This window comes from Phyllobates terribilis, unplaced genomic scaffold, assembly GCF_046119375.1.
Source record: "Phyllobates terribilis strain yellow unplaced genomic scaffold, ASM4611937v1 Scaffold_3__8_contigs__length_932513732, whole genome shotgun sequence".
In the NCBI taxonomy this organism is placed as follows: Eukaryota; Metazoa; Chordata; class Amphibia; order Anura; family Dendrobatidae; genus Phyllobates; species Phyllobates terribilis.
The window spans coordinates 858,853,466-858,879,512 of NW_027362763.1; the positions used below are offsets into that span (position 1 = coordinate 858,853,466).

Genomic DNA, 26,047 nt, shown 5'->3' on the forward strand with positions numbered 1-26,047 from the left:
CAGCAGTTCCTGCAAGATGAAGGCATTGAAGCTATGCACTGGCCCGCTCGTTCCCCAGACCTGAATCCGAATGAGCACATCTGGGACATCATGTCTCGCTCCATCCACCAACGTCACGTTGCACCACAGACTGCCCAGGAGTTGGCGGATGCTTTAGTCCAGTTCTGGGAGGAGATCCCACAGGAGACCATCCACAACCTCATCAGAAGCATGCCCAAGCATTGTAGGGAGGTCATACAGTCAAGTGGAAGCCACACACAATACTGAGCCTCATTTTGACTTGTTTTAAGGACATTACATCAAAGTTGGGTCAGCCTGTAGTGTGTTTTTCCACTTTAATTTTGGGGGTGACTCCATATCCAGGCCTCCATTGCTTAATAAATTTGATTTCCATTGATGATTTTTGTGTGATTTTGTTGTCAGCACATTCAACTTTGTACAGAACAAGGTATTCAATGAGAATATTTCATTCATTCAGATCTAGGATATGTTATTTGAGTGTTCCCTTTATTTTTTTTGAGCAGTGTATATTAAAAGAATACATTTAAAAAGCTTATGAAATAACACCAGGTAACAGATTAGAAAGAAATGGGACATTTCAAATTGATAGTACATGGATCCATTGTGATCATTTCTGCTCTAAGGAATGGGAATTACTAATCACACCAGAGGAGGGGGTACATTTATCAAGTATGGCATTTCATGCATCAGTCTTTAAATGCTGGAGTAAGGTTTGCTAGTTTTAGAACAATTTATTAATAACCACATACCTCTGAATACATTTTGTGTATATGCTTCATCTATCTGTGTGCCAGAAAAATGTAATCTATGAGCTGGCGTAGATTTCAGCTACACTGCACACTAGTTTTCTGGCATACATTCTAGTATATTTATTGCACTGCATTAGTCCATACCCGATTTTGCCTAGTTCGTCCCCTATTTTAGAGAATGAGTCTGACGTAAAAAGTCACAATGACCTTTAAAGGGAATTTGTCAGCAGGTGCTTGCTACCTAATCTGAGCACAGCATGAGGTAGGGGCTGAGAGCTTTCAGCGATGTGTCACTTATTAGGCTGTGTGCTGTTTCCATACAATGAGTTATTTTATCACCAGATTATCACTGCCCAGACTAAGTTCCTGTGCCACATAGTCCGATCACTACCCCTTCTCTGATGACCAGCTTTATGTCAATGTACCTGTTTTTTTTTTGTTTGTTTTTTTACACTTGATAAAAATACCAGTACGGCATTGAAAAGTGTAGTGGACAATAAAGAACATTCTGTTTTGGTAATATACAATTTACACAGAAAGCTGTGGTGTGGGCGAGGTTAGCTTTCTCAGCTCTGCTACATCTAAAAACTCTGATTGTATCACAACTGCTGCACCCAGTAAACTAAGGGATACATCACAGGAATCCGGGTTTTTTCCTACATTATGCTGCGCTCAGATTAGCTTAAGAAAAAACTCAAAAGTAAGAAATAATACACATGCAGGTAATATATAAGGTAACTATTACCAAACCAAATAGAAGGAGACATTTTCTACTAAAAGTGCATGTATAGGTTACACGCACGCCGCTAGATTCAGATAGGGTGAGACGGGTTCCATGAATTCTTTGGGATCCTGGGGGAACCGTTACTCAGGGTGACCAAAGGCTGCAGCTTCTCTCAGGCACACGATAGATTCAGTTGCTGACCAGACAGCTGACAAGAGTCTTTTTCAACAATTTAACAGTGGAATTTAATCTGAAGCACGGCGAGTGCAATTCAGGGTTATTACAGCAACACTCTTTCATTACAGTACAGTCTATTAAAGCAGGCACAGTAACATCAGTCTCTTCAGTAGCATAATTCAGCATAGATTAGATCTCTTGGCAGCACACTTCTATGCATACACAACCACAGGATTTTCCTTCACAAGGACTCAATAATAGTAAATATTCTTTATCCTGCATGGAGATGGGGGAGGGGGGAGGGTTTGAAGAGGGAGAAGATCCCTATGATACGATTCCTTCCAGTCCTCATCTTTCTGCCCAATAATACTCTGCACTGTTAGTTCAGGGAGTTTATCTGACATGTGTTTAGTTTCTCTCCTGAACTGAATCCTGTTCAGTGGCCTTCTGACAGATCCAGATAACACACCACCTTTCTCTTTGGCTTCAGCCAGACTACAATAACAAGTTCCCCACAATCCCCCTGGGGCTCTGCTAAAACACTCCCTGTCTCCTGTGACTGTGTTAACCCCTCTAGTTGCTGGATGCTTCTGAAGCACAACACTTCCCGTCTCCTGTGCTTGTGTTATTTGTAACAGCTGCTGGATGCTTTGGAAGCAATAGCACTACTTCTGCATGTCACACATACGTCGGACTAAATGGTGACCCATCGGTGAAATCACGAAAAATCAAACAAGAAAAGAAACCGACAAGAAGGTCAATGGTAATGGTGAAAAATTATATACAAACTTTATTGATCAAGGCTTGCAATTTACAGGGTGGGGGTGGGGGGGGACAGCCAGATGAAAAAGCAGGTGCTATTCCGGGTGACAAGTCAAAATATATGTCAATACAAAATAGATAGAGAAGTCATTAGATGGCTGCAAGACATCCAAAAATATGTACATCTTTTTATATATAGGTCAAGAAGGTATACACCAATGTAAAGGTAGTAAGAATATAGGGTTTACATAACCAGGTGTAGTGGTCATGGACCTATGTTAGACATATATAGCAATGTGCAGGTACAGTGGGGAAAATAAGTATTTGATACACTGCCAATTTTGCAGGTTTTCCCACCTACAAAGAATGGAGGGGTCTAATTTTTAACGTAGGTACACCTCACCTGTGAGAAAGAATCTAAAAAAAAAAATAAATAAATAATATTACATTGGTGTATACCTTCTTGACCTATAAGTAGAAAGACGTACATGTTTTTGGATATCTTCCAGCCATTTGATGACTTCCCTATTTTGTATAGACATATATATTCATATATATTGATTTGTCACCCGGAATAGCGCCCGCTTTTTCATCTGATTGTTTCCCCCCACCCTGTAAATACTAATTCTTGATCAATAAAGTTTGTATATAATTTTTCACCATCACAATTTACCTCCTTGTGTTTTTTTTTCTTGTTTGATTGCGCTCAAGATTATGTAGCAAAAACCTGCTAACAGATTCCCTCTAAGTCAAATTCTGTGACTTTTACACCAGAAAACTTGAGCAGAGGATACTAAAGCTCCATTAAAAATATTAACTTCCACTATATGGCTTGTAGTCCATATTAGAAAACGGTTCAGGAAATTATAATCTTATAAAAAAAGGATAATGATGAAATATCGATTTTGTGTCTGTATTCTATGGATGACATCATAAAAATATTTAATCCTATTGATGCATAAACTTTTTTTCTGATTTTATTTATGAAAATAGTTTAGGAGCTTCACTGTATAGAAGAGACAGAATAAACTTTTGAAATGTTTCAGTCTAAAGACCAAATAAACTATTGCTCCGGATCCTGCGATTTTACTTCTCTCTTTAAACATTTGGCCCTTTTCCAGGACATGAATGCCTTTATAAGTATATGATGCTTGAGAAACATTATATCACCTAATATTTCACAGCATAACAATAGGCATGATGTGCACTGGCTACCTGCGGCTTCCAATTTCCACATAACGGCAGGCACTTACGGTCTCAGCTGGACACGGCTTTGTTTCTATTCTAACCACATTAAAAAATATGGGAGTGCAGGATGACATTAAAAAAAAAAGTACACATTTTTCTAAAGAAAATTTATAGATATTGGTGACTTTTGAAGGTGAAAAACAAATAAACCAAAAAAAAAAAAACAAAAAAACACACACTACTTACTGACTCAGCATTCTGTACGCCCATGTAATCAAGGTAATCTAAAGGAAGTCCTTGCCGAAACTGAACGTCATCTTCAGCAGCAATCTTTAGAGCGGCTGGAAGGAGCTGGACAGAAGGTCCACAAAGGAGACAGTCAGCAAATTCTCAAAAAACGGAAATCGAAAACAACTACTGTAGGTTATATCTTATGACTTCTCAATTAAAAGGAGCTGTCCACTACTTGGGCAATGCCTTCTTAAATACTGTGTTTCTAAGTGTAAAACAAAAGTAACCGATATTCACCTCCCGCACCGGAGCTGTTTCAGCAATGTTGGCGCCAGGTTTCCCAGAGCTCATGTGACATGAGTATTGCAACCAATGTCACCAATGCACCGGGCGCAGACAATGCTGGAACGGCACCGGGGTGGAAAGTGAAAGTATATTTTTTATTTTACACTGGGGAACAAAGTATTTGTCCAAGTAATCTCTATCAAATGAATTCTTAAATTATTCAGATTTCTTACAACTGTCATGAATAGACTGGACAGCTGCGCATTTGACTGGATTTGTAAAGCGAGGTCCACTATCACCAATATAATGATACTGATGGCGAGTGATAAAGAAGCAGCACCGTTCTCACCTTGTCCAGCAAGTCCACCCAACTGTTCCGCTGAAATGAAGAAACCGTGATGTGCAAGGAGTGGGCATCAGGAAGGCAGTCACCTTGGTGAATAAAGCCCCTAGGGAAGTACAGAAGGTCTCCAGCTTCCAGAATGGTTTCAAGAATAGGCTCTCCCAGGTCATGGTCATTGAAATTAACTGTTGGTAGTAAATATAATTCACTATATGATTACTGGACCAGGAGCCAAAACCAATCTATTCATATCTCATACAAGAGTTATGGATAGAGAAAGAAACCAAAATATACAAATAAAACATGCCAAGCTGAAAACTCCAACCCCTCCAACAAACTGAAGTTAAAGGGGTTGTCCTCATTCAGAAAAGTCTTTCCTATAAACTCTATTCTTAGTTTAATTCAATAAAAAAATTAAAAAATATATAATAAAAGCTGTTCTTTACCTCACCCTCCCTGGGTCCAGCACAGAGTCTCCATCTTTGGTGTCTGTTATTATATGCAGCGCTGACGTTACATTGACAGGGCTGTAGACAATAACTGAATTCAGCGCTCTGCCCTGTCCGAGTGCATGGTGCAAGCTGCTAAGCTGACTGATTGGCTGCAGCACTGTCGATGTGACATCAGCGCTGCAGACAATAAGTCACTGGGAGCAGCGGCAGAGACTCTGTGCTGGACCCAGTGAGCGTTAATAAAAAAAATTGTGTTTTACGATTACAAAAGGAGCTTACAGGAAAAACTTCTCAAAAGGAGACTCCCCCTTTAAACATACAAAATAGCACAATGAAATGTGGTTATTCTCATGCTAAAAGTTCATGTTAACCCTACACATTTTTGTTGTACACTGACAATTATCAGTAATGATCAAAAACCCACTTCCTTATAGGAAATTTGCATCACTTTGTGCATGGAAATTAGTCTGTGTATTGTATCTGATCATCTAGGCCATACAAGTAAACTGCATAACTGAGGGCCACATACCATTAAATAAAAAGAGGGATCAGTAATATACAATTCTCCACAAAATTCGGGAAACCTTCGCCAGGCAGAAATATTACTCTAAAAGACAGCACCGCCGAATGCACGTTCCCCTGTATAACAAATGATCAATCATCTCCATAAACTATTTTGTTATTCCGTGAATTGTTTTTTCAAGACAACGTTACAGGTCATGACAGTCTTGTTCAATTGCAGTTTTTAAGATCTTTTAAAGGGAATCCTTCTAAATATAGCACCAAGTGAGCAAAACCTACGGCATTTATATATCCAGTAATTTACCAGAAAAATTATGCCTTGACTTACTGAGGTCTTACTCTAAGGCTAAATGTTACAGCACTTTTCCTCATGTAACAAAAGTTTTCAATAAAATATACCATTTAAAATAAAGTTTCCTCATTTGAAAAATTGTTTGTGTTATCAAAGGTAAACAAAAAATACTTAAAGGGAATCTGTCACTATGTAACCTACGACCACCACCTTTCAGCCCTATGTTACAGAATTCTGGAATGCTGTATATAAGGTCTTTTTTTGTTTTGAAGGGCAAGTTGGAGACTTCTATACAATGCTGTAACATAGGGCTGAAAGATAATGGGAAAAAACTGGTGACAGGTTCCCTTTAAAAGGTGCTGTCAGTGATTGCAAAAAAATGGTTGCCTTCTTCAAAAGAAAAAAAAAAAAAAAGGGCAACCTTGAAATTATAGGAAAAAAAGTTTTAAATCTGCGCACTACAGAGGTATGCAGTAAAACGGGTGGCTCCTTACCACTTGAGAACTGAGGAAGCATTTCTGATGAGTTCCTGTAAAAAAAAAATAATTGTGTTAAATACGTGACATTGAATAAAATTAAAGGGGGAGTTGAAGAAAATCAACCTCTTTTCAAATGTGTTATTCAGCGCCTTTTCCATTAACACAAGAGTCGCTACAAACTTAGCGTCCATAGTTATTGTGCACCTGCGGATATCTAATAAGTGGGAGATATATCTAACTCAAAAGGTTTCCATCACCTCCCAGTGTGTTGCATAATCTGTTTAAGTAGAAACCATCCCGGCTATCCTCTCGAACATCCAGTGTGAACCGCTGACCACTAGACAGCCACATGTAATTCTGCATTACCCAGACCTGGCCTAACACAAGGACTAGCCCGGATTTCACCAGCCTGGCGCTTAGTGGAGGGAGCTGCGCATGCAAGGAGCATCAATAATGTCCATATACCCCACCAAAATAAAAAAAAAAAAAAAAAAAAAAAAAAAAAAAAAAAACACATACAAAAACTTGCAATTTAGTTCACCTGTTTCATGGAGATTTTTTTTTTTCAATTTTGGTGCGAAGTTAAGCCACAGATTTTACTCTCTGGATGGCCAAGAATAAAATCTGCAGTGAAAATCAGTGGATTCTTCACAACAGAGAGGATATTTTTAAATTGTGCCCTACATGCTTAGATGCTGTTTCAGGTTTTTATTTTATTTTTTTGTTGGTGTCGCCATTTTCTGATACCCGTAACTTTTTGTTATTTTTTCATTTTATTTAAAGAGGAGTGTGGGGAGACCTTAAACATATATATTATGATTATATATATTTTTACGTTGTCTTTTAGTCCCCTCTAGGGACTAATCCTATATACACTAATAACACAATTGTAGTATATGGTGAAACTGCGGTTCTAATATGAAGCTCAACCAGGACAAAGCACTAATAAGGCAGTCACTGGGGCTTCCAGTAGGCCTTGGCTGACATGGCAACCCATTTGTTCCTCGGCGCATTGCAGTGGGCCAATGGAAGTCGGTGTGCACGAACACTGGCAATGGCAACAAACTAAATGTCGGTTTCCACATTTGACAGCAGCATTTACATGGGTTATCTGCAGCGACTGGAGCGCTCTGGTCATTGCAGTTAGAGGCACATACTGTCTATGTAACACAGATGGATCTACTTGGTATAAAGCAGGGTCAGCTCCTGGGCTTTCTTCATACAGCTCTTAGTGACTTAACAACATATACATTTTTCTCATATGAGGTTACCGAGGAAAGGCTGGAAGGGTGTCAGACTGTTTCCACCATAATTTGTCACAGACCCAGCATTTACATTGTCCCGTATGCGGGACTCGTACACTGAAAAGAACATGCCACATGTGCAAAACATCTGAACCACATCATTACATAGAAAATCATACGGCTACAATCCTTATTTTGCCTTCCCAATGCTTCAGGACTAACCTTGGATTGTAGACCCTCCAATGTTTTTTGCCTTCCAGCTGTACAACAAATGCCTCAATGTCATCATAATGTGGGGCAAATCCCTGAGTGCTAGGAGGAGTGAGGTACCTGTGAAAAGAGCCAAGATAACGTGTCAAGCTACATAAAAAAAACAACACATACATATATATATATACATACACACACACATATACAGTACAGACCAAAAGTTTGGATACACCTTCTCATTTAAAGATTTCTCTGTTTTTTTTTTATGACTATGAAAATTGTACATTCACACTGAAGGCATCAAAAGTATGAATTAACACATGTGGAATTATATACTTAACAAAAAAGTGTGAAACAACTGAGAATATGTCTGATGAGCTTCAAGAGGTAGTCACCGGAAATGGTCTTCCAACAATCTTGAAGGAGTTCCCAGAGATGCTTAGCACTTGTTGGCCCTTTTGCCTTCACTCTGCAGTCCAGCTCACCCCAAACCATCTCAATTGGGTTCAGGTCTGGTGACTGTGGAGGCAAGGTCATCTGGCGTAGCACACCATCACTCTCCTTCTTGGTCAAATAGCCCTTATACAGCCTGGAGGTGTGTTTGGGGTCACTGTCCTGTTGAAAAATAAATGATGGTCCAACTAAACGCAAACCGGATGGAATAGCATGCCGCGGAAAGATGCTGTGGTAGCCATGCTGGTCAGTATGCCTTCAATTTTGAATAAATCCCCAACAGTGTCACCAGCAAAGAACCATCACACCTCCTCCTCCATGCTTCACGGTGGGAACCAGGAATGTAGAGTCCATCCGTTCACCTTTTCTGCGTAGCACAAAGACATGGTGGTTGGAACCAAAGATCTCAAATTTGGATTCATCAGACCAAAGCACAGATTTCCACTGGTCTAATGTCCATTCCTTGTGTTCTTTAGCCCAAACATGTCTCTTCGGCTTGTTGCCTGTCCTTAGCAGTGGTTTCCTAGCAGCTATTTTACCATGAAGGCCTGCTGCACAAAGTCTCCTCTTAACAGTTGTTGTAGAGATGTGTCTGCTGCTAGAACTCTGTGTGGCATTGACCTGGTCTCTAATCTGAGCTGCTGTTAACCTGCGATTTCTGAGGCTGGTGACTCGGATAAACTTATCCTCAGAAGCAGAGGTGACTCTTGGTCTTCCTTTCCTCATGTGAGCCAGTTTCTTTGTAGCGCTTGATGGTTTTTGCAACTGCACTTGGGGACACTTTCAAAGTTTGCCCAATTTTTCGGACTGACTGACCTTCATTTCTTAAAGTAATGATGGCCACTCGTTTTTCTTTACTTAGAATTTGTATTATGGCAAGAAAAAAGCAGCTAACAGTCTATTCAGTAGGACTATCAGCTGTGTATCCACCTGACTTCTGCACAACACAACTGATGGTTCAAACCCCATTTATAAGGCAAGAAATCCCACTTATTAAACCTGACAGGGCACACCTGTGAAGTGAAAACCATTTCCGGTGACTACCTCTTGAAGCTCATCAAGAGAATGCCAAGAGTGTGCAAAGCAGTCATCAAAGCATAAGGTGGCTACTTTGAAGAACCTAGAATATAAGACATATTTTCAGTTGTTTCACACTTTTTTGTTAAGTATATAATTCCACATGTGTTAATTCATAGCTTTGATGCCTTCAGTGTGAATGTACAATTTTCATAGTCATGAAAATACAGAAAGATCTTTAAATGAGAAGGTGTGTTCAAACTTTTGGTCTGTACTGTGTGTATAGATATAGATATACAGTGCCTACAAGTAGTATTCAACCCCCTGCAGATTTAGCTGGTTTGATAAGATGCAAATAAGTTAGAGCCTTCAAACTGCAAACGAGAGTAGGTTTTATGAACAGAAGCATAAATCTTACAAACCAAAAAGTTATTTTGTTCAGTTGAATTTTATTAAATTTTAAACATAAAAGTGTGGGTCAATTATTATACAACCCCTATGTTTAATATTTTGTGGAATAACCCTTGTTTGCAATTACAGCTAATAATCGTCTTTTATAAGACCTGATCAGGCCGGCACAGGTCTGTGGAGTTATCTTGACCCACTCCTCCATGCAGATCTTCTCCAAGTTATCTAGGTTCTTTGGGTGTCTCATGTGGACTTTATTCTTGAGCTCCTTCCACAGGTTTTCAATTGGGTTAAGGTCAGGAGACTGACTAGGCCACTCCAACACCTTGACTTTTTCCCTCTTGAACCAGGCCTTGGTTTTCTTGGCTGTGTGCTTTGGGTCGTTGTCTTGTTGGAAGATGAAATTACGACCCATCTTAAGATCCTTGATGGAGGAGCGGAGGTTCTTGGCCAAAATCTCCAGGTAGGCCGTGCTATCCATCTTCCCATGGATGCGGACCAGATGGCCAGGCCCCTTGGCAGAGAAACAGCCCCACAGCATGATGCTGCCACCACCATGCTTGACTGTAGGGATGGTATTCTTGGGGTCGTATGCAGTGCCATCCAGTCTCCAAACGTCACGTGTGTGGTTGGCACCAAAGATCTCGATCTTGGTCTCATCAGACCATAGAACCTTGAACCAGTCTGTCTCAGAGTCCTCCAAGTGATCATGAGCAAACTGTAGACGAGCCTTGACATGACGCTTTGATAGTAAAGGTACCTTACGGGCTCGTCTGGAACGGAGACCATTGCGGTGGAGTACGTTACTTATGGTATTGACTGAAAGCAATGTCCACACTGCCATGAGATCTTCCTGGAGCTCCTTCCTTGTTGTCCTTGGGTTAGCCTTGACTCTTCGGACGAGCCTGGCCTCGGGACGGGAGGACACTTTCAAAGGCTGTCCAGGCCGTGGAAGGCTAACAGTAGTTCCATAAGCCTTCCACTTACGGATGATGCTCCCAACAGTGGAGACAGGTAGGCCCAACTCCTTGGAAAGGGTTTTGTACCCCTTGCCAGCCTTGTGACCCTCCACGATCTTGTCTCTGATGGCCTTGGAATGCTCCTTTGTCTTTCCCATGTTGACCATGTCTGAGTGCTGTTCACAAGTTTGGGGAGGGTCTTAAATAGTCAGAAAAGGCTGGCAAAAGAGATCTTTAATCCACACATGTGAAGCTCATTATTCTTGGTGCCTGAACTACTTCTTAATACTTTAGGGGGACCAAACAGAATTCTTGTGGTTTGAGGGGTTGAATAATAAATGACACTCTGAATTAACTTTTAAAAAAAAAAAAATAAAAAATTTGCTGCAGTGCATTTCCCACTTCCAGGCTGATCTACAGTACAAATGTCACAATGCCAAGTTATATATATATATATATATATATATATATATATATATATATATATATATATATATATATATATATATATATATATATATATATATATATTTGGCATCGCCTAGTCACAGGATTGGTGACAACTTGCTAATCACGGGCATATGTCTGCTGGACAATGGATTGTTGGCCGAGCGTGGACAACGCTGCTGAAGATATTGAAGGTAGATGGTAAAGGTTGTGGCCCAAACATCTGACAATCAGTTGTGTGAAGGGTTGATGAGAGGACCCCCACTAATCAGATTTTTATAGCCTATGCTTAGGACAGGCCACCAATATTGTGGTGACCCCCTTTAAAGCAGTGGACTTGTTAATAAAGTCCGTTTATATGCTCTCTCTCTAGAGATCATCTATACAGTCGCCATAAAACCAGTACAGGGAGACACTAACTGTGCCAGAAGTCGGACCCACAGCTAATCACTGAGGGGTCTCTAGAGTGAAAGCAGTTGTCTCAATAAGAACCAATAAAATTCTGTAATACCAAGAACCCAATCTACAATCTGTATAGGACAGCACCCGGGAGGCAGAGAGCAGCATACATACGTGTTTGCACCAACCATGCTTCCGAAAAGCTCCTGTAGCACAGACAGAACGTTCCACACGGTGGAGGAGAAGCTCTGAGGATTCAATAACCTCAGCGAACACCCATTCTGCAGATACAAGATAAAGCACTGATGTAGGCTCACCAGAAATACATAGGTAACAACTGGTAGGGTACAGGAATATTTTTTTTCTACCCATTTCATCATCCTTCTTTCCAACAAGGAAGGATCTGTGTCCTCTAATAGGCATATTTAGGGATTTTTCATTTTCTACAAAAGGAGTAAGATGATCAGTTGCACCTCCTGCACCAAATGAAACTATTTGCAGACTTGGTCATTTATCACTACCGAGATCGCAGACATTGCAATCTGTTTGGTTCGGCTCAATCTCTAATGTTCTCTGCATAGAGTTACAAACATAAGTGACATGCTGTGGATTTGGAACAGACTTTTAACCACAACATGAATTTCTATTATTTTCTTAAAAAGCCATTACACCTTGATGCAAAGTTGCATGAAGGTTGGGCAACAATGTATTTCAAGTTTTGCTTTGATATTTCTCACTTAATGTCATGTTATCTGTGCCACTTGGAGCAGGCTTTGTATAAAATCAGTCTCCTTCCTCATCTGGCAGCTGACAATATAACCCTTTTTAACCATTCCTAAGAATCTTCTCAGATACAATGCCTTGCTACTACAGTCTCTGCTCCTTCCCTAATTAGAGGGCAAAAATCTCCTTATATTGCCTACTCAGCAGTGGGTCACTATTCAGAGAACTGGCTATGGTAAGCATATATGTGCCACGCATTCTGCCCATCAGGTGGATGTACACATTGTCTCTTTTGTTATGTTCCGAGTGATGGCAAAGAACTCTGATTCAGTGCAGTAATTTATATATTTTAAAAAATATATATCAGCTGCAGCTCTGCTAGTCCTTACAATGATGACCTTTCTCTAACCCCTTCTCTGCCAATGATTAATGGCTTTCTGCCTAAACTTTACATGGATAGAAAGCTGACAATCAAAAAGTGGGAGGTGAGAATTGCTGGAGCTCATGATAGAGAACTATCAGAGCTGCAGCAGATAAAACAGTGCTTTATCAAAACTATAGCAAAAAGCCCAGTAAGTGACACATCACTGGAATCAGGGTCTCTGATCCAGCACCATAAACCAGGTGACAGACTCTCTTTTACAACATGCAAGTGGCAAACATTGTTAATTTTTTACAATGTTTGCCATGAATATGATTATGTATTGGTGGGACAGCTCCAAAAAGTTCTTAAAAGAATTTCTTTAGATTTTTTTTACCTTGTAGTAGTCCCATACAACCATGGGTAAGGCTCTGCCAGGAGGATTGTGTGTCTCCCGTACTCCATCAGTATAACTGGTGACATCCAAGTTAACACCAAACTGCACATTATCCTAGAGTTTTACAGGTGAAATACATCACGTTATACTCACTTTTTAGCCAAACAGACAACAAAGACAAGAAACGTCTTATAGACTTCCCCTCTGCTCCAAATGCTTCTCGTCTAAACATATATTCACTCCGGGTTATAGTACTTTTCTATATATTGCTACCATCTACTATGCAGAAATGACGCGCACAAACCCAGTCTGCCCCAGTACTCCGGCATTAGGAATTCTGACATCGGTGTCGTATGTGTGGTGTGAGTGTGTATTAAAGCGGTCATCAATGTAAAAGGGGGCTGCTTTGAGTAGTCTAAGGTTTAACACATACTCTGGTTTGCTTCTCACATGTTACTTTACTCCTTGTGGCTATACGTGTGCCTTCGTGGTATTGCTGTCATCAGTCTGAGTCTACAATATGCACATTCCAATAAGGACAAGGAAAACCATTAAAGAAACAGGAGTGTCCAAACTACTGTATGGTTTTCAATTATCTGTAATTATGCATGTGCTACCTCTGCACGCTACAATAATATAATCAACCAGGCAATGTGAACTGAGGTCTAAGATGGTAGACATGCAAGAAATAGGAGCATGTTCACACTAGCAAAAAAGAAACAAAACCTACAAAAGACAAAAATATATCTCATACCCTACCATCATTATATATAAATGTAAAGCAAAGTTGCATAATAAATATAGGGTACTTAGTGAACTATTTTTGATCAAAAAAAGTATACAAGCCGTCCCACCAGCGGCAAGGTGACCCTAAATTGGGACGGTACCTATACTGCCTATATTAAAAACCTTACTGTATATCAAAGTTGAAGTAATGCATATAAAAGGGTAGACAAATAGGACCGGGTCCCAACTCCAGACCACCCAGGCCCGTGGTAAGCTACATATATACCAGTCAGCTCAACAAAGGGGATGCCACACCCTTAAATTGCACAGAATGCAAACAAGACAAAAAACCAGGCAATGTGAACTGAGGTCTAAGATGGTAGACATGCAAGAAATAGGAGCATGTTCACACTAGCAAAAAAGAAACAATTTAAGGGTGTGGCATCCCCTTTGTTGAGCTGACTGGTATATATGTAGCTTACCACGGGCCTGGGTGGTCTGGAGTTGGGACCCGGTCCTATTTGTCTACCCTTTTATATGCATTACTTCAACTTTGATATACAGTAAGGTTTTTAATATAGGCAGTATAGGTACCGTCCCAATTTAGGGTCACCTTGCCGCTGGTGGGACGGCTTGTATACTTTTTTTGATCAAAAATAGTTCACTAAGTACCCTATATTTATTATGCAACTTTGCTTTACATTTATATGTAAATAATATAATCAGAAGAAAGATCTGATCACTTTTTATTACAGCGTGCATGGTTGGTGTACAACATGCCCATTAACCTTGCATCTGCTGGAATGTTATTGGATTGGGGTGGAAAAAAAAAGTCAGAAAGTCATGTTGTTTGTATGTGTTAATGGCCAAAACTGCAGACTTTAACATCAACTTTACATGCAAAATCTGTTCATTCCAAGTTAAGAGCACAGACCAACATCAGCGCTGAGCCAACAACTCACTTCTCGGAGAATCCGATCAAACTCTGAAGTAGAAAAGAATCCATTGTAGTATTTGCCATTGTGTCGCTTAAGCAAAGCAGGCTTCTTCTCCCAAATACATCTGAGAAAAAAAATAAAATAACACCATACAGGAAAAAATTAGATGTAGAAATGTTCCACCAGCATAGCTCTCCAACCACCGCTGGTGACAAACTAAGTTTATGACCAGTTGAGGAGACCTGGAAGCACCAAGCTAACATACCCACAAACCTCCTCCAGAATGCAGGTCAAGAATGATGCCCAACATTTCCATACATTATCCCAATGTTTAAAGGGGTTGTCTACTGCTTGGACAACCCCTTCTTAAATGTTGTAGGCACCGGCATAAAATTTCAAAAACGTAAACTCACCTCCCACACCGATGCTATTCAAGTGATGTCAGTACCAGCTCTTCTGAGGCTCCTGAGACATTTTGATGCCCCATAGGCGACAGCAGTCACTCTTCCTTCATCCAAGGGAAGTGTGAGAACTTCAGCGTCATGCCACACAAGCTACGGTAGACTCAGTATACATCACTGGAACGGCGCCGGTGAGGGAGGTAAGAGTAGCTTCTTCTTTTTTTTATTTTACAGTGGGAAATCAGCATTTAAAAAATGGAAAATTCCTTTAATGTAGCAAACTTAGCCACCCCCCTCAAAGGTAGAAGTATGATAAATGTGTCACCTACCTGAAGAAATCATCTGGTTTAACAGGAGAAATAAGCCATTCAAACAGGGCATTAGCTCTCTCTCTACTGTTCTGAATTTTTCCCAAATTCTGCAGTATGGAGTCTAGTGGAAGGCCCACGTGCCGTTTGTTGTTGTTCTCGGAGCTCTGGAACAAGGAGCAAATGGTGATGATACTTTGGTTAATGCTAGAAACAACATTTCTTCAAGAATTCCCTACTGAGACTAAAAACCTCTTATGATCCCCCCCCAATCACATACACACTGACGCGCGCGCTACATTTTTGTCATCCTTTTCCTTAGAATGAGTGGTCATTTAGATTGCAAGGTATCTTTTTAGCTTTTCTCTTCCGCTATGTTCCAGGTCCTTTCATTGCAGGTTGCTCCGCTTACCTGGAATGCTTTTTCCCTTCACAACCAACAAAAGCTTCATATTCTTCAAAATAATTAAATGGTCACTGTACTTTAAGAAAAATATATTTTCTCCATTTGTCAGCTAATAAAATAGCAAAAGTGCAAGTCACTTTAAATGAGATTTGTCTATTTCATGGCCCTACACCTGTGCTAGGAAAAAAATTATAAAATCAGAGTTCATCACCCTCCACAGGTTTAGTGGTACCTCCTGTTCCAGTCATTTCTTGACACCCTGTAGAAGCAATGTCATGACATCAGCATACGCAAGACTGCTGCAGCCAATTACTGGGCTCAGCGACACATGCTGTCCACATCTCCATCACTGCTGAGCCCGGCGATTGTCTGCAGTGGTAATGTATACTGTCACCACCGCAGTCTGTAAACAAAAACAGAAGCAGCGTCGGAGTGGCATTGCTAGTCATGTGGAGGGTAAGTAACTGAGGTTATTATTTTTTTCCTGTATTTCTAAAGTGCCAGACAATAAGGTTGTCCCTTCCTTCCAATTTGCAGCTTGCTGACTGTCAGCAGGGCAGTCTAGAGCAAGATAGACGCCTAGACTCACGCGGACAGCGGCGGGAACTCACACAGACAGCAAGGAAAGTGACTCTCAGAGGAAAACCAGATAAGGAGTTTAATGTTCACACCTTACCTAACCTCAGAGAGGGCTGAATACTAGAAGTCCATGCTTTTTGTATAAATTCCTGAAGAAAGTACAGGTACGCTTAAATTCTGGTTTTTGAAAGTCACAAGAAATTAAATAATAGACGACTACTTGGAGCCATTTACGTGTAGAGCGCAGGGATGACACTATAGGCATTTTTTTTTTTGCCTAAATAGAAATGCTATAGGGTGTCCCTGTGATAATATAAAGGAGAGTTCAGACATTGCAGATTTACGGTGTGCATTCTGCACCATAAATCCACAGAACGTTACAGTACGGTGCATGGAATTAAAACTTGGCGTCTATATGTAGAAATCCCCACAGATGTGTAGGGGTGAATCTGCACCAAATCCCCACTAGACCTGTGGATTTATTGCAGAAGATCTCTAAATAGCCATCTGTAGAGGAACATTCTGTCATGTGTGACCTTACCCCAGGATACATACATCATGATTTGGGCATGGGCTATTACCTTAGGTCGCAGAGGGGGCTGTTCTTTTCCATTGGCCTTGTTGTTTGGGGTTTTGCCTTTTTTATTTGAGCTCTTTTTCTTAATTGGATATGACACATGGCAATTCTCTTCTTCTTGGAGTTCAGAATTTCTCCGCAGTGCTTTACTTCTTGACTTCTTCTTTTTCAGCACCTTTTGCTGAGACTTGGAGATGGACCCTTTTTTCTTTTTCTCCAAACCCAACTAAGACAAAATAGGAGACATCAGTAAAACTGGAACAAACTACGACTGCACAGTCACGTCATTCAAGAGCGATGGAATCTGTACAAACTGAAAGCACAACATGGGGTTTCTCACATGGTGTGGAAACCACAATTAAAACGCAACGTGTGAACCCGGTTTAACGTATTAGTAAACTCTAAAATCTAATTGATAATATATAGTCTGAACCAACAACGATGAACAGACTGGACATTGTACATACAGACAAAGGCTGTTAATGGTGAACATTGGCTCGCAAATAAGCTCTCCTCCAAGAGGAAGAAAGTTACTCTCTAGCGCCACCTATTAGAGGAAGGCACCTTTAAGTCAATGTCACAGAGGTTCCCCTGTCTTATTGTTAATGAGTACATCCCTCTCCAGCCTCTTGCTTGCTGGAGGGCATCCAATCCTGCTCAATTGACAGCCTGAACCAGCATCCCTTTGTGTAGCTGACCCAAACTGTGTGCTCCCCACTGCTGCTATGTGAGGCATCAGCGGAGCAGCACAATTACACTGACACTAGCCATGTTGGCAGCTAAAAGTGTTCTCCCAGGATCCCGCTCCTTAGTATATTTGGTCACTGCTTTGCAACATAAAGGGACTGGCACTGTGAATACGAATGTCATGGCTTGTCAATTTATAGTCTGGACATCACCAGAGATTTCCACCTTGAAATGTGCTACATGACGGCATCATATTCGTAAGTAAATCCGCAGAAGTATTTTTTGTTCGTGTGCACAGATGCCCTAAATCTCTCTACATGCCATCTGATGTCTGCACAAGGAGAAATCGCGTCCCTTCGAATATTGGCAAGCTAAAAATCACATCAACAACATTATATCGTTTGTCGGTGGAATAGAAAACATTTCAGAAAAAGTGATGTGGGGATTGATCAAGATGGGTTCAGTCTGACCACCAGTCTTTCAAATGTAACTGTCCGCTTGTAATCCAACTACCTCCTTATAGGGGTAAAGAATAAACCCTAAGGCTGGCTGCAAATGACCGGAATATAAGACGTACAGCGATCTAACTTCTATTAGTAGCATTGCAGGGGTTTGAGGTGTTACAGACGCATTACAGAGGGTAGAACAGAGATTTTTAGTTGTGTTGCTTACTGCTCGTTACCTGGATTACCAGCTACCACTACAGCCCAGAGGCAGGTCTCCTCGGCAAGGAACAAAGCGCATGAACGCTCTTTCCATTTGTGCTTCTAATTACAGCTTTGATCCTTTGATTCTGGCTGAATTGCCTTGGTAAGCTCCAGATCATAGCCAGCGTCAGTACCCCTGTGCTCCTCTGATGCTGGCTGGATTGCCTTAGTAAGCTCCAGATCACAGCCAGCATCAGTACCCCTGTGCTCCTCTGATGCTGGCTGGATTGCCTTAGTAAGCTCCAGATCATAGCCAGCATCAGTACCCCTGTGCTCCTCTGATGCTGGCTGGATTGCCTTACCAAGCTCCAGATCACAGCCAGCGTCAGTACCCCTACACTCCTCTCATACTGGCTGGATTGCCTTAGTAAGCTCCAGATCACAGCCAGTGCCAGTTCCCCTGTGCTCCTCTGATGCTGGCTGGATTGCCATAGTAAGCTCCAGATCATAGCCAGCGTCAGTACCCCTGTGCTCCTCTGATGCTGGCTGGATTGCCTTAGTAAGCTCCAGATCACAGCCAGCGTCAGTACCCCTACACTCCTCTCATACTGGCTGGATTGCCTTAGTAAGCTCCAGATCACAGCCAGTGCCAGTTCCCCTGTGCTCCTCTGATGCTGGCTGGATTGCCTTAGTAAGCTTCAGATCACAGCCAGCGTCAGTACCCCTGTTCTCCTCTGATGCTGGCTGGATTGCCTTAGTAAGCTCCAGATCATAGCCAGCGTCAGTACCCCTGTGCTCCTCTGATGCTGGCTGGATTGCCTTAGTAAGCTCCAGATCATAGCCAGCGTCAGTACCCCTGTGCTCCTCTGATGCTAGCTGGATTGCCTTAGTAAGCTCCAGATCACAGCCAGCGTCAGTACCCCTACACTCCTCTGATGCTGGCTGGATTGCCTTAGTTAGCTCCAGATCACAGCCAGTGTCGGTACCCCTACACTCCTCTGATGCTGGCTGAATTGCCTTAGTAAGCTTCAGATCACAGCCAGGGTCAGTACCCCTGTGCTCCTCTGAAGCTGCAGAGGAAGCGATACATCAGCTTGCAGCTTTGGTGAGCACTCAGATGCCGCTGGTCTGAACTGTTAATCAGGAGCGCACCACCCCCGGAAAACAGAAATGCAGAAAAGGGGAGCATCTGGAGACTGATATTGAGAAAACCCCTTTAATTCTCGAAACTTGACATACTGTCAAATAAAGGCAAAGGTATATAGTGAGGTTGTACCCTTTCAAACAACATCAACTTCAAGCTCAGTTAGGTGTAACAAGCAAAGCTTTACTTACCCTGCCTGGGTTCATCACTGTGTCTCCAGTGTTTATTGATTGACTGCAGTGGCCACCACTGCAGTCAGTCAATCACTGAGCTCTATAGATGTAGACAGCACAAGTAGCTGAACTCAGTGATTGGCTGCTACGCTGTTGATGTGACGTCCCCTGCTTCAGACAATCAATAGAGAGTGGGGAAGCAAAGGATCACAGCGCTGGACCCTGGGAGGGTAACTAAAGCACACTTTATTTTTATAGGTTACCGAGCCTGCAGGAAGGTTTTTTTTTTAAAGGTGTATTCCCATCTTGTACATCTATGCCAACCACCTTTATACTGAAAGCAGCACAATGGACTCCACTCCGTGATTTACAGCGGTTCTGGTGGGAACCTAATATATATATATATATATATATATATATATATATATATATATATATATATATATATACACACACTCTATCTCCTATGACATAAGACTACAAGATGGAAGTACCCCTTCAAAGACAATAAATAAAAACACCTTCTGCAATCCTACTTAGCACAAAATGTTGCAGGAAAACATGGCACTTGTAGTCCCCCCCCCCCAAACTTGTAACCACTGCTCTGAACTCTGCAGCCATGGCAACCTGCAGCAATAGGACACAACATTGTGCTCGGATACAACTGACCTGCGGTTTCGTCTCCTGCTTTGCTTTCTGGTAAGCAGCGAACGCAGAAACACGTGGGGGAGCCATAGTCTCCATATACAGGAATCAGCTAGTAAGGGAAAAAGTCACGTACGAAGCAGCTTCAGTTGCCAGTGTTACGTCCTGACGTCACCGGAACGTCTTGGAAGTACATGAGCAAAATAACTGGAGAAGATTGGAAAGTGCTCCATCTAGTGGTGACTTGTGCAATAGCAAGCAAGCGCACAGAGAATGGGCGATTTGCTTTCTCTTCTATAGTGTTTTGTTTTTTCTTACCTAGTTTATTGCACCACGTAATTTACTGACACGAGGAGTTTACACAGAAGCAATCAGTCAATGGCAATTACACCAGAAAAAAATAACTCCCTGTTGTGGATAGTTTTGCTTGTAGGGGGTCAGTGGGGCTGTCATTATGGGGGTACTGTGACTGATTACTCTCTTTGGAGCGCTGGATGAAATCGTGGGGCGCACCAGGTCGTATTGTGGCACCGTGGTTGCAGCAGATCCGAGAACCATATTACATAAACCGCACACAGCTTTACAGCAAATTACCGCAATGTTACAGCAAGAAAACCTCATCTCCCTGACTGCACCGTGTGAATGTGCCCCAACTATCATTATATATGGACGCATAGAGCAGAGTTAATATATATATATATATATATATATATATATATATATATATATATATATATATATAGTACAGACCACAAGTTTGGACACACCTCATTTAAAGATTTTTCTGTATTTTCATGACTATGAAAATTGTACATTCACACTGAAGGCATCAAAACTATGAATTAACACATGTGGAATTATATACTTAACAAAAAAGTGTGAAACAACTGAAAATATGTCTTATATTCTAGGTTCTTCAAAGTAGCCACCTTTTGCTTTGATGACTGCTTTGCACACTCTTGGCATTCTCTTGATGAGCTTCAAGAGGTAATCACCGGAAATGGTCTTCCAACAATCTTGAAGGAGTTCCCAGAGATGCTTAGCACTTGTTGGCCCTTTTGCTTTCACTCTGCGGTTCAGCTCACCCCAAACCATCTCGATTGGGTTCAGGTCTGGTGACTGTGGAGGCCAGGTCATCTGGCGTAGCACCCCATCACTGTCCTTCTTGGTCAAATAGCCCTTACACAGCCTGGAGGTGTGTTTGGGGTCATTGTCCTGTTGAAAAATAAATGATGGTCCAACTAAACGCAAACCGGATGGAATAGCATGCCGCGGAAAGATGCTGTGGTAGCCATGCTGGTTCAGTATGCTTTCAATTTTGAATAAATCCCAAACAGTGTCACCAGCAAAGCACCCCCACACCATCACACCTCCTCCTCCATGCTTCACGGTGGGAACCAGGCATGTGGAGTCCATCCGTTCACCTTTTCTGCGTCGCACAAAGACACGGTGGTTGGAACCAAAGATCTCAAATTTGGACTCATCAGACCAAAGCACAGAATTCTACTGGTCTAATGTCCATTCCTTGTGTTCTTTAGCCCGAACAAGTCTCTGTCCTTAGCAGTGGTTTCCTAGCAGCTATTTTACCATGAAGGCCTGCTGCACAAAGTCTCCTCTTAACAGTTGTTGAAGAGATGTGTCTGCTGCTAGAACTCTGTGTGCCATTGACCTGGCCTCTAATCTGAGCTGCTGTTAACCTGCGATTTCTGAGGCTGGTGACTCGAATAAACTTATCCTCAGAAGCAGAGGTGACTCTTGGTCTTCCTTTCCTGGGGTGGTCCTCATGTGAGCCAGTTTCTTTGTAGCGCTTGATGGTTTTTGCCCAATTTTTCTCACTGACTGACCTTCATTTCTTAAAGTAATGATGGCCACTCGTTTTTCTTTACTTAGCTGCTTTTTTCTTGCCATAATACAAATTCTAACAGTCTATTCAGTAGGACTATCAGCTGTGTACCAGACTTCTGCACAACACAACTGATGGTCCCAACCCCATTTATAAGGCAAGAAATCCCACTTGTTAAACCTGACAGGGCACACCTGTGAAGTGAAAACCATTTCCGGTGACTACCTCTTGAAGCTCATCAAGAGAATGGCAAGAGTGTGCAAAGCAGTCATCAAAGCAAAAGGTGGCTACTTTGAAGAACCTAGAATATCAGACATATTTTCAGTTGTTTCACACTTTTTTGTTAAGTATATAATTCCACATGTGTTAATTCATAGTTTTGATGCCTTCAGTGTGAATGTACAATTTTCATAGTCATGAAAATACAGAAAAATATTTAAATGAGAAGGTGTGTCCAAACTTTTGGTCTGTACTGTATATATATAATATATGTGTGTGTGTGTGTATATATATGCACTACATGCAAGCAAGTACAGAATACACAGACACTTAAAGGGGCATTCCCCTCTTTAAGATCCTACCCCAATATTTATAGGTGTAATAATATTACCAAATACCTCAAATTAGAAATCAAGTATAGTTCTTCTGATTCGCTATGTCACTTACCACTTGTACAGGGCATTGCAGTAGCTATGCATGCTAATCATGGCTCCGGTCAGGAGACCCGCCAATCTCTGCAGCAGTTTTATTCTACTATTTTTTAACCATCCATTCCATTTGAAACTTTTTGGGGAAGTCAGACACAGGCTGGCCGAGGACACTGATGCTGAGTATTGCACTGTAAAAAGCTGCGGTACTGTGCGCAGGGGCTGATTGCTTATTTCATTAGCTGGACTGGACCCCTTTTTGTCACAACTATGCATAGACATGGAAGGTAGCTGGCTGACTGCTTATTTAAATAGCTGAGCTCGGCCACTATTTTGCCACTGCCAAGCATAGACATAGCGGGGGGCTGGCTGACTGCTTATTTAAATAGCTGAGCTCGACCACTTTTTTGCCACTGCCATGCATAGACATGGAGGGGGGCAGGCCGACTGTTTATTTAAGTAGCTGACCTCAGCCACTTTTTTGTCACAACTATGCATAGACATAGAAGGGGCTGGCTGACTGCTTATTTAAATAGCTGAGCTCGACCACTTTTTTTGCCACTGCCTTGCATAGATATAGAAGGGGGCTGACTTAGCAAATGACATAAGGAGTTAATCCTTTGTTGAGCACTGGTCTGGAGGTTTCCAGGACTCAAGAAGAAGAAGCAGTGGTCACCAGAAGATCAGGGCACCCTGCCTAATTGATCTATATTAGTAATTTATCTAATTTACTATTTAATGCGCATTTAAAAATAATTTTTTTCTTTTTCTGGAAAACCCTTTAATCAGAAGTCAGTGATAACAGCAATTTGTCTTTTCGAGGAACTGCCAATGAGATATTGTGACAAATGAGTAAATGAGTAAACTTTCTGAAATAAAACCCCTTTGATTCTAATTTTTATGCGTATTTTTAGCCGTCGATTGAGCCGTGAACGACCATTCATTTACGTAGATATTCCGCAGAAGTTCGTACAAAACTTTTTTTCTTAATTGCAATTAATTTTAAACTAATCTGAACGGATACAAAATATGTTTCTCAAATAATAGAGGGGTTTTTTTTCAGCAAATGCAAAAAAACACTGGAGGAATCCTGAAAACTGTGACAAATCATGAAAATGGCGATGATTGTGGATAATAGCCCGAGGCTTCTATTCTCACTCCGAGATCTGCTGCAGTCATACAATAAAGGTATGTCTGAATGGGCCTCTTTATGAACAGGGTGGGGAGGCAGCAAGGAGGGGGAGAGGTGTTACATCCACATAATCACCATATCCAGTAGGTGGTGTGAATATGCTTCTGAAACGTCACTTTTTCTTAGAAAAAAAAAATAGAAGATGCTTATTGTCGAAGCAGGAAGTACGGAGCGTAGTTCATAGCATAACCTACTTGTTGTGGATCCTGGGACAATACAGACACATGGCTTCTGAGGAGTCTCACTCCGAAGGTAAAGATGGTTGTTTTTTTTATTATATAATCTTATTATCACTATTATTTCGTTTAATAAATATGATCTGTCTGTTTAAGAAATGTTGGCAATGACCTGATGTAAGGTCACTTAGGGTCCTGACCTGCTTCATTGTCTTCAAGTTCATGTCTTAAGTGATGATGATGAAAGTAAAGTAATTGCAATTGTTTGGCACTGAAAAAGTGAAAATTGTTTTGGGGTGTTTATGGGAGTGGGCAGTAGATAAATGCTGTACCTTTAATGCATTTTAACATTTGGAGGTCACTTAGTTGTTTGTTGGTGTTTTAAATCTTTTATATATCAGAATTTAAACTTTAGCTCAATACAATGGTGCAGATTTCTTGCTCTGCATATTAACAAATTCTACATATATCAATTCTCTATTATTCTTCAATTATTCAATTTATTTCCATTACCGCATTTAAGTAATAAAGCAAAGTGCAAGTTTAAAAGTCAGAATTTTCTAAATTAAGCATACACACACACACATTAGTAAATAGGAAAAGTGCTCTTCTGCCATTTTTATTAACAATGTACTAATAGAAATGCCCATCAGTTACTTTTTTTGGGTCAACTAGATCAGGGTTCCCCAACTCCAGTCCTCAAGGCCCACCAACAGGTCATGTTTTCAGGATTTCCTTAGTATTGCACAGGTGATAATTACATCACCTGCATAGGCAATAATTACATCACCTGTGCAATACTAAGGAAATCCTGAAAACATGACCTGTTGGTGGGCCTTGAGGACTGGAGTTGGGGAACCCTGAACTAGATCATTCCTCAGTGGTTTTAAAAATGACTACGTGTACAAGTAACTTTAAGAGTTATCCCAATTAGCATAATCATAAAATCCTACCTCAGTGCTGTGTGGTTTGAAGAAGACCTGTCTGCTCTCAGCATGTCTATTGTAGGAAGAATGTGAATTCCCTGTTAAGTGGTAATTCTCAAACATCTTTTCTTAGAACTGTGTATCATTCTAATGCATGGAACATTCAATTGTCAATTTATTCCTACATTTCCATGTATTGAAAGCATTCACTTGCCTCTGGTGCACACACACAGTGTCAGATTGTGGTGCCTAGGGCCCACAGGTAGAATTGACTCTCGAGACCCACAAGCTACAAGCAAACACCATTTAGAGGTTATCCCCATTAGAGCGGCATGTCAACTCAAAAATACAGATGGCTCCTGAACATCTACTGTGCCCACCCCGTAACTGTGATACCCACCCCATAACTGTGATGCTCACACCATAACTGTGCCCATACTCCGGGATGGACACAGACAGAAGAGGTCACTGTGCAAGAACAATATACAGTATGAGTCCTTTGCAGTTTAATAGCTCATCATAATGCTCAATTGCTTCTACTTTGGAGGTAGAAGTGGACCCCCTTACCTTTTGGGCACCTGTGCAGCTGTACACGTTGCACCAATGGTATGTCCACCCCTGCCCACACCATAACTGTGATGTACAATTACAGTGGTTTGATTAAAGTGGTTCTTCAAAGAAAACAAGTTGTCACCTATCAAAAGGCAGTTTCATACCCGTTTCAAAATAAAGTAGCAGGTCAGATGCCCAACTGCCATGCTAATCATTCTCTATAGGGCTGCCAGGAAAATCCGAGAGCAGCGTTCAGCAGCCCCTCAGGAACTTAATGGAGCGGTGGTCAAACATGCCGCCTCATTCTAATGGGGATAAAAGTTCCCCATTCTGCCAATTGGGGCGGAACCCAGTCATTGGACACCCACTGATCAATAAGTATTACCCATTTTCTGGAATGAAAGGAATGGCTTAAACTTTAAGGTATTTAATCACTAATGGAAATTACAATACTCTCCTTATTGATATAAGTAAGAATGGTTATCTCCATACTCAATCCACTCTACCCAGACTTATATATCAATAATACTACATATAAGGTACACAAACTGCCACCAAATGACCAGATCACATATTACCACCACATAGTGCCTGAATAATACCACATACAAGGGACAAATACGACCACACCATGACC

General features: G+C 41.2%; 2 protein-coding genes across 3 annotated transcripts in view; one reads left to right on the forward strand and one right to left on the reverse strand.

The window, feature by feature from the left end:
- The window catches only part of RIOX1 (ribosomal oxygenase 1), a 58,931-nt gene extending 38,678 nt beyond the window's left edge, over positions 1–20,253 (reverse strand). The window contains exons 1-10 of the mRNA XM_073673377.1: positions 20,099–20,253; positions 16,783–17,004; positions 15,238–15,383; positions 14,532–14,631; positions 12,844–12,957; positions 11,537–11,643; positions 7,692–7,799; positions 6,241–6,275; positions 4,487–4,665; positions 3,868–3,972 (exon numbers count right to left, since the gene is read on the reverse strand). Coding sequence (XP_073529478.1) covers positions 3,868–3,972; positions 4,487–4,665; positions 6,241–6,275; positions 7,692–7,799; positions 11,537–11,643; positions 12,844–12,957; positions 14,532–14,631; positions 15,238–15,383; positions 16,783–17,004; positions 20,099–20,173 — 1,191 coding nt within the window. The 5' untranslated portion in view covers positions 20,174–20,253. The remainder of the gene's footprint in view (positions 1–3,867; positions 3,973–4,486; positions 4,666–6,240; positions 6,276–7,691; positions 7,800–11,536; positions 11,644–12,843; positions 12,958–14,531; positions 14,632–15,237; positions 15,384–16,782; positions 17,005–20,098) is intronic.
- Positions 20,254–23,820: 3,567 nt separating this feature from the next.
- Positions 23,821–26,047, forward strand: part of EDARADD (EDAR associated via death domain) — a 109,789-nt gene continuing 107,562 nt past the window's right edge. For both annotated transcript variants that reach the window (XM_073672562.1, XM_073672563.1), the window contains exon 1: positions 23,821–24,008. In XM_073672562.1, the coding sequence (XP_073528663.1) occupies positions 23,855–24,008 (154 nt within the window). In that variant the 5' untranslated portion in view covers positions 23,821–23,854. The remainder of the gene's footprint in view (positions 24,009–26,047) is intronic.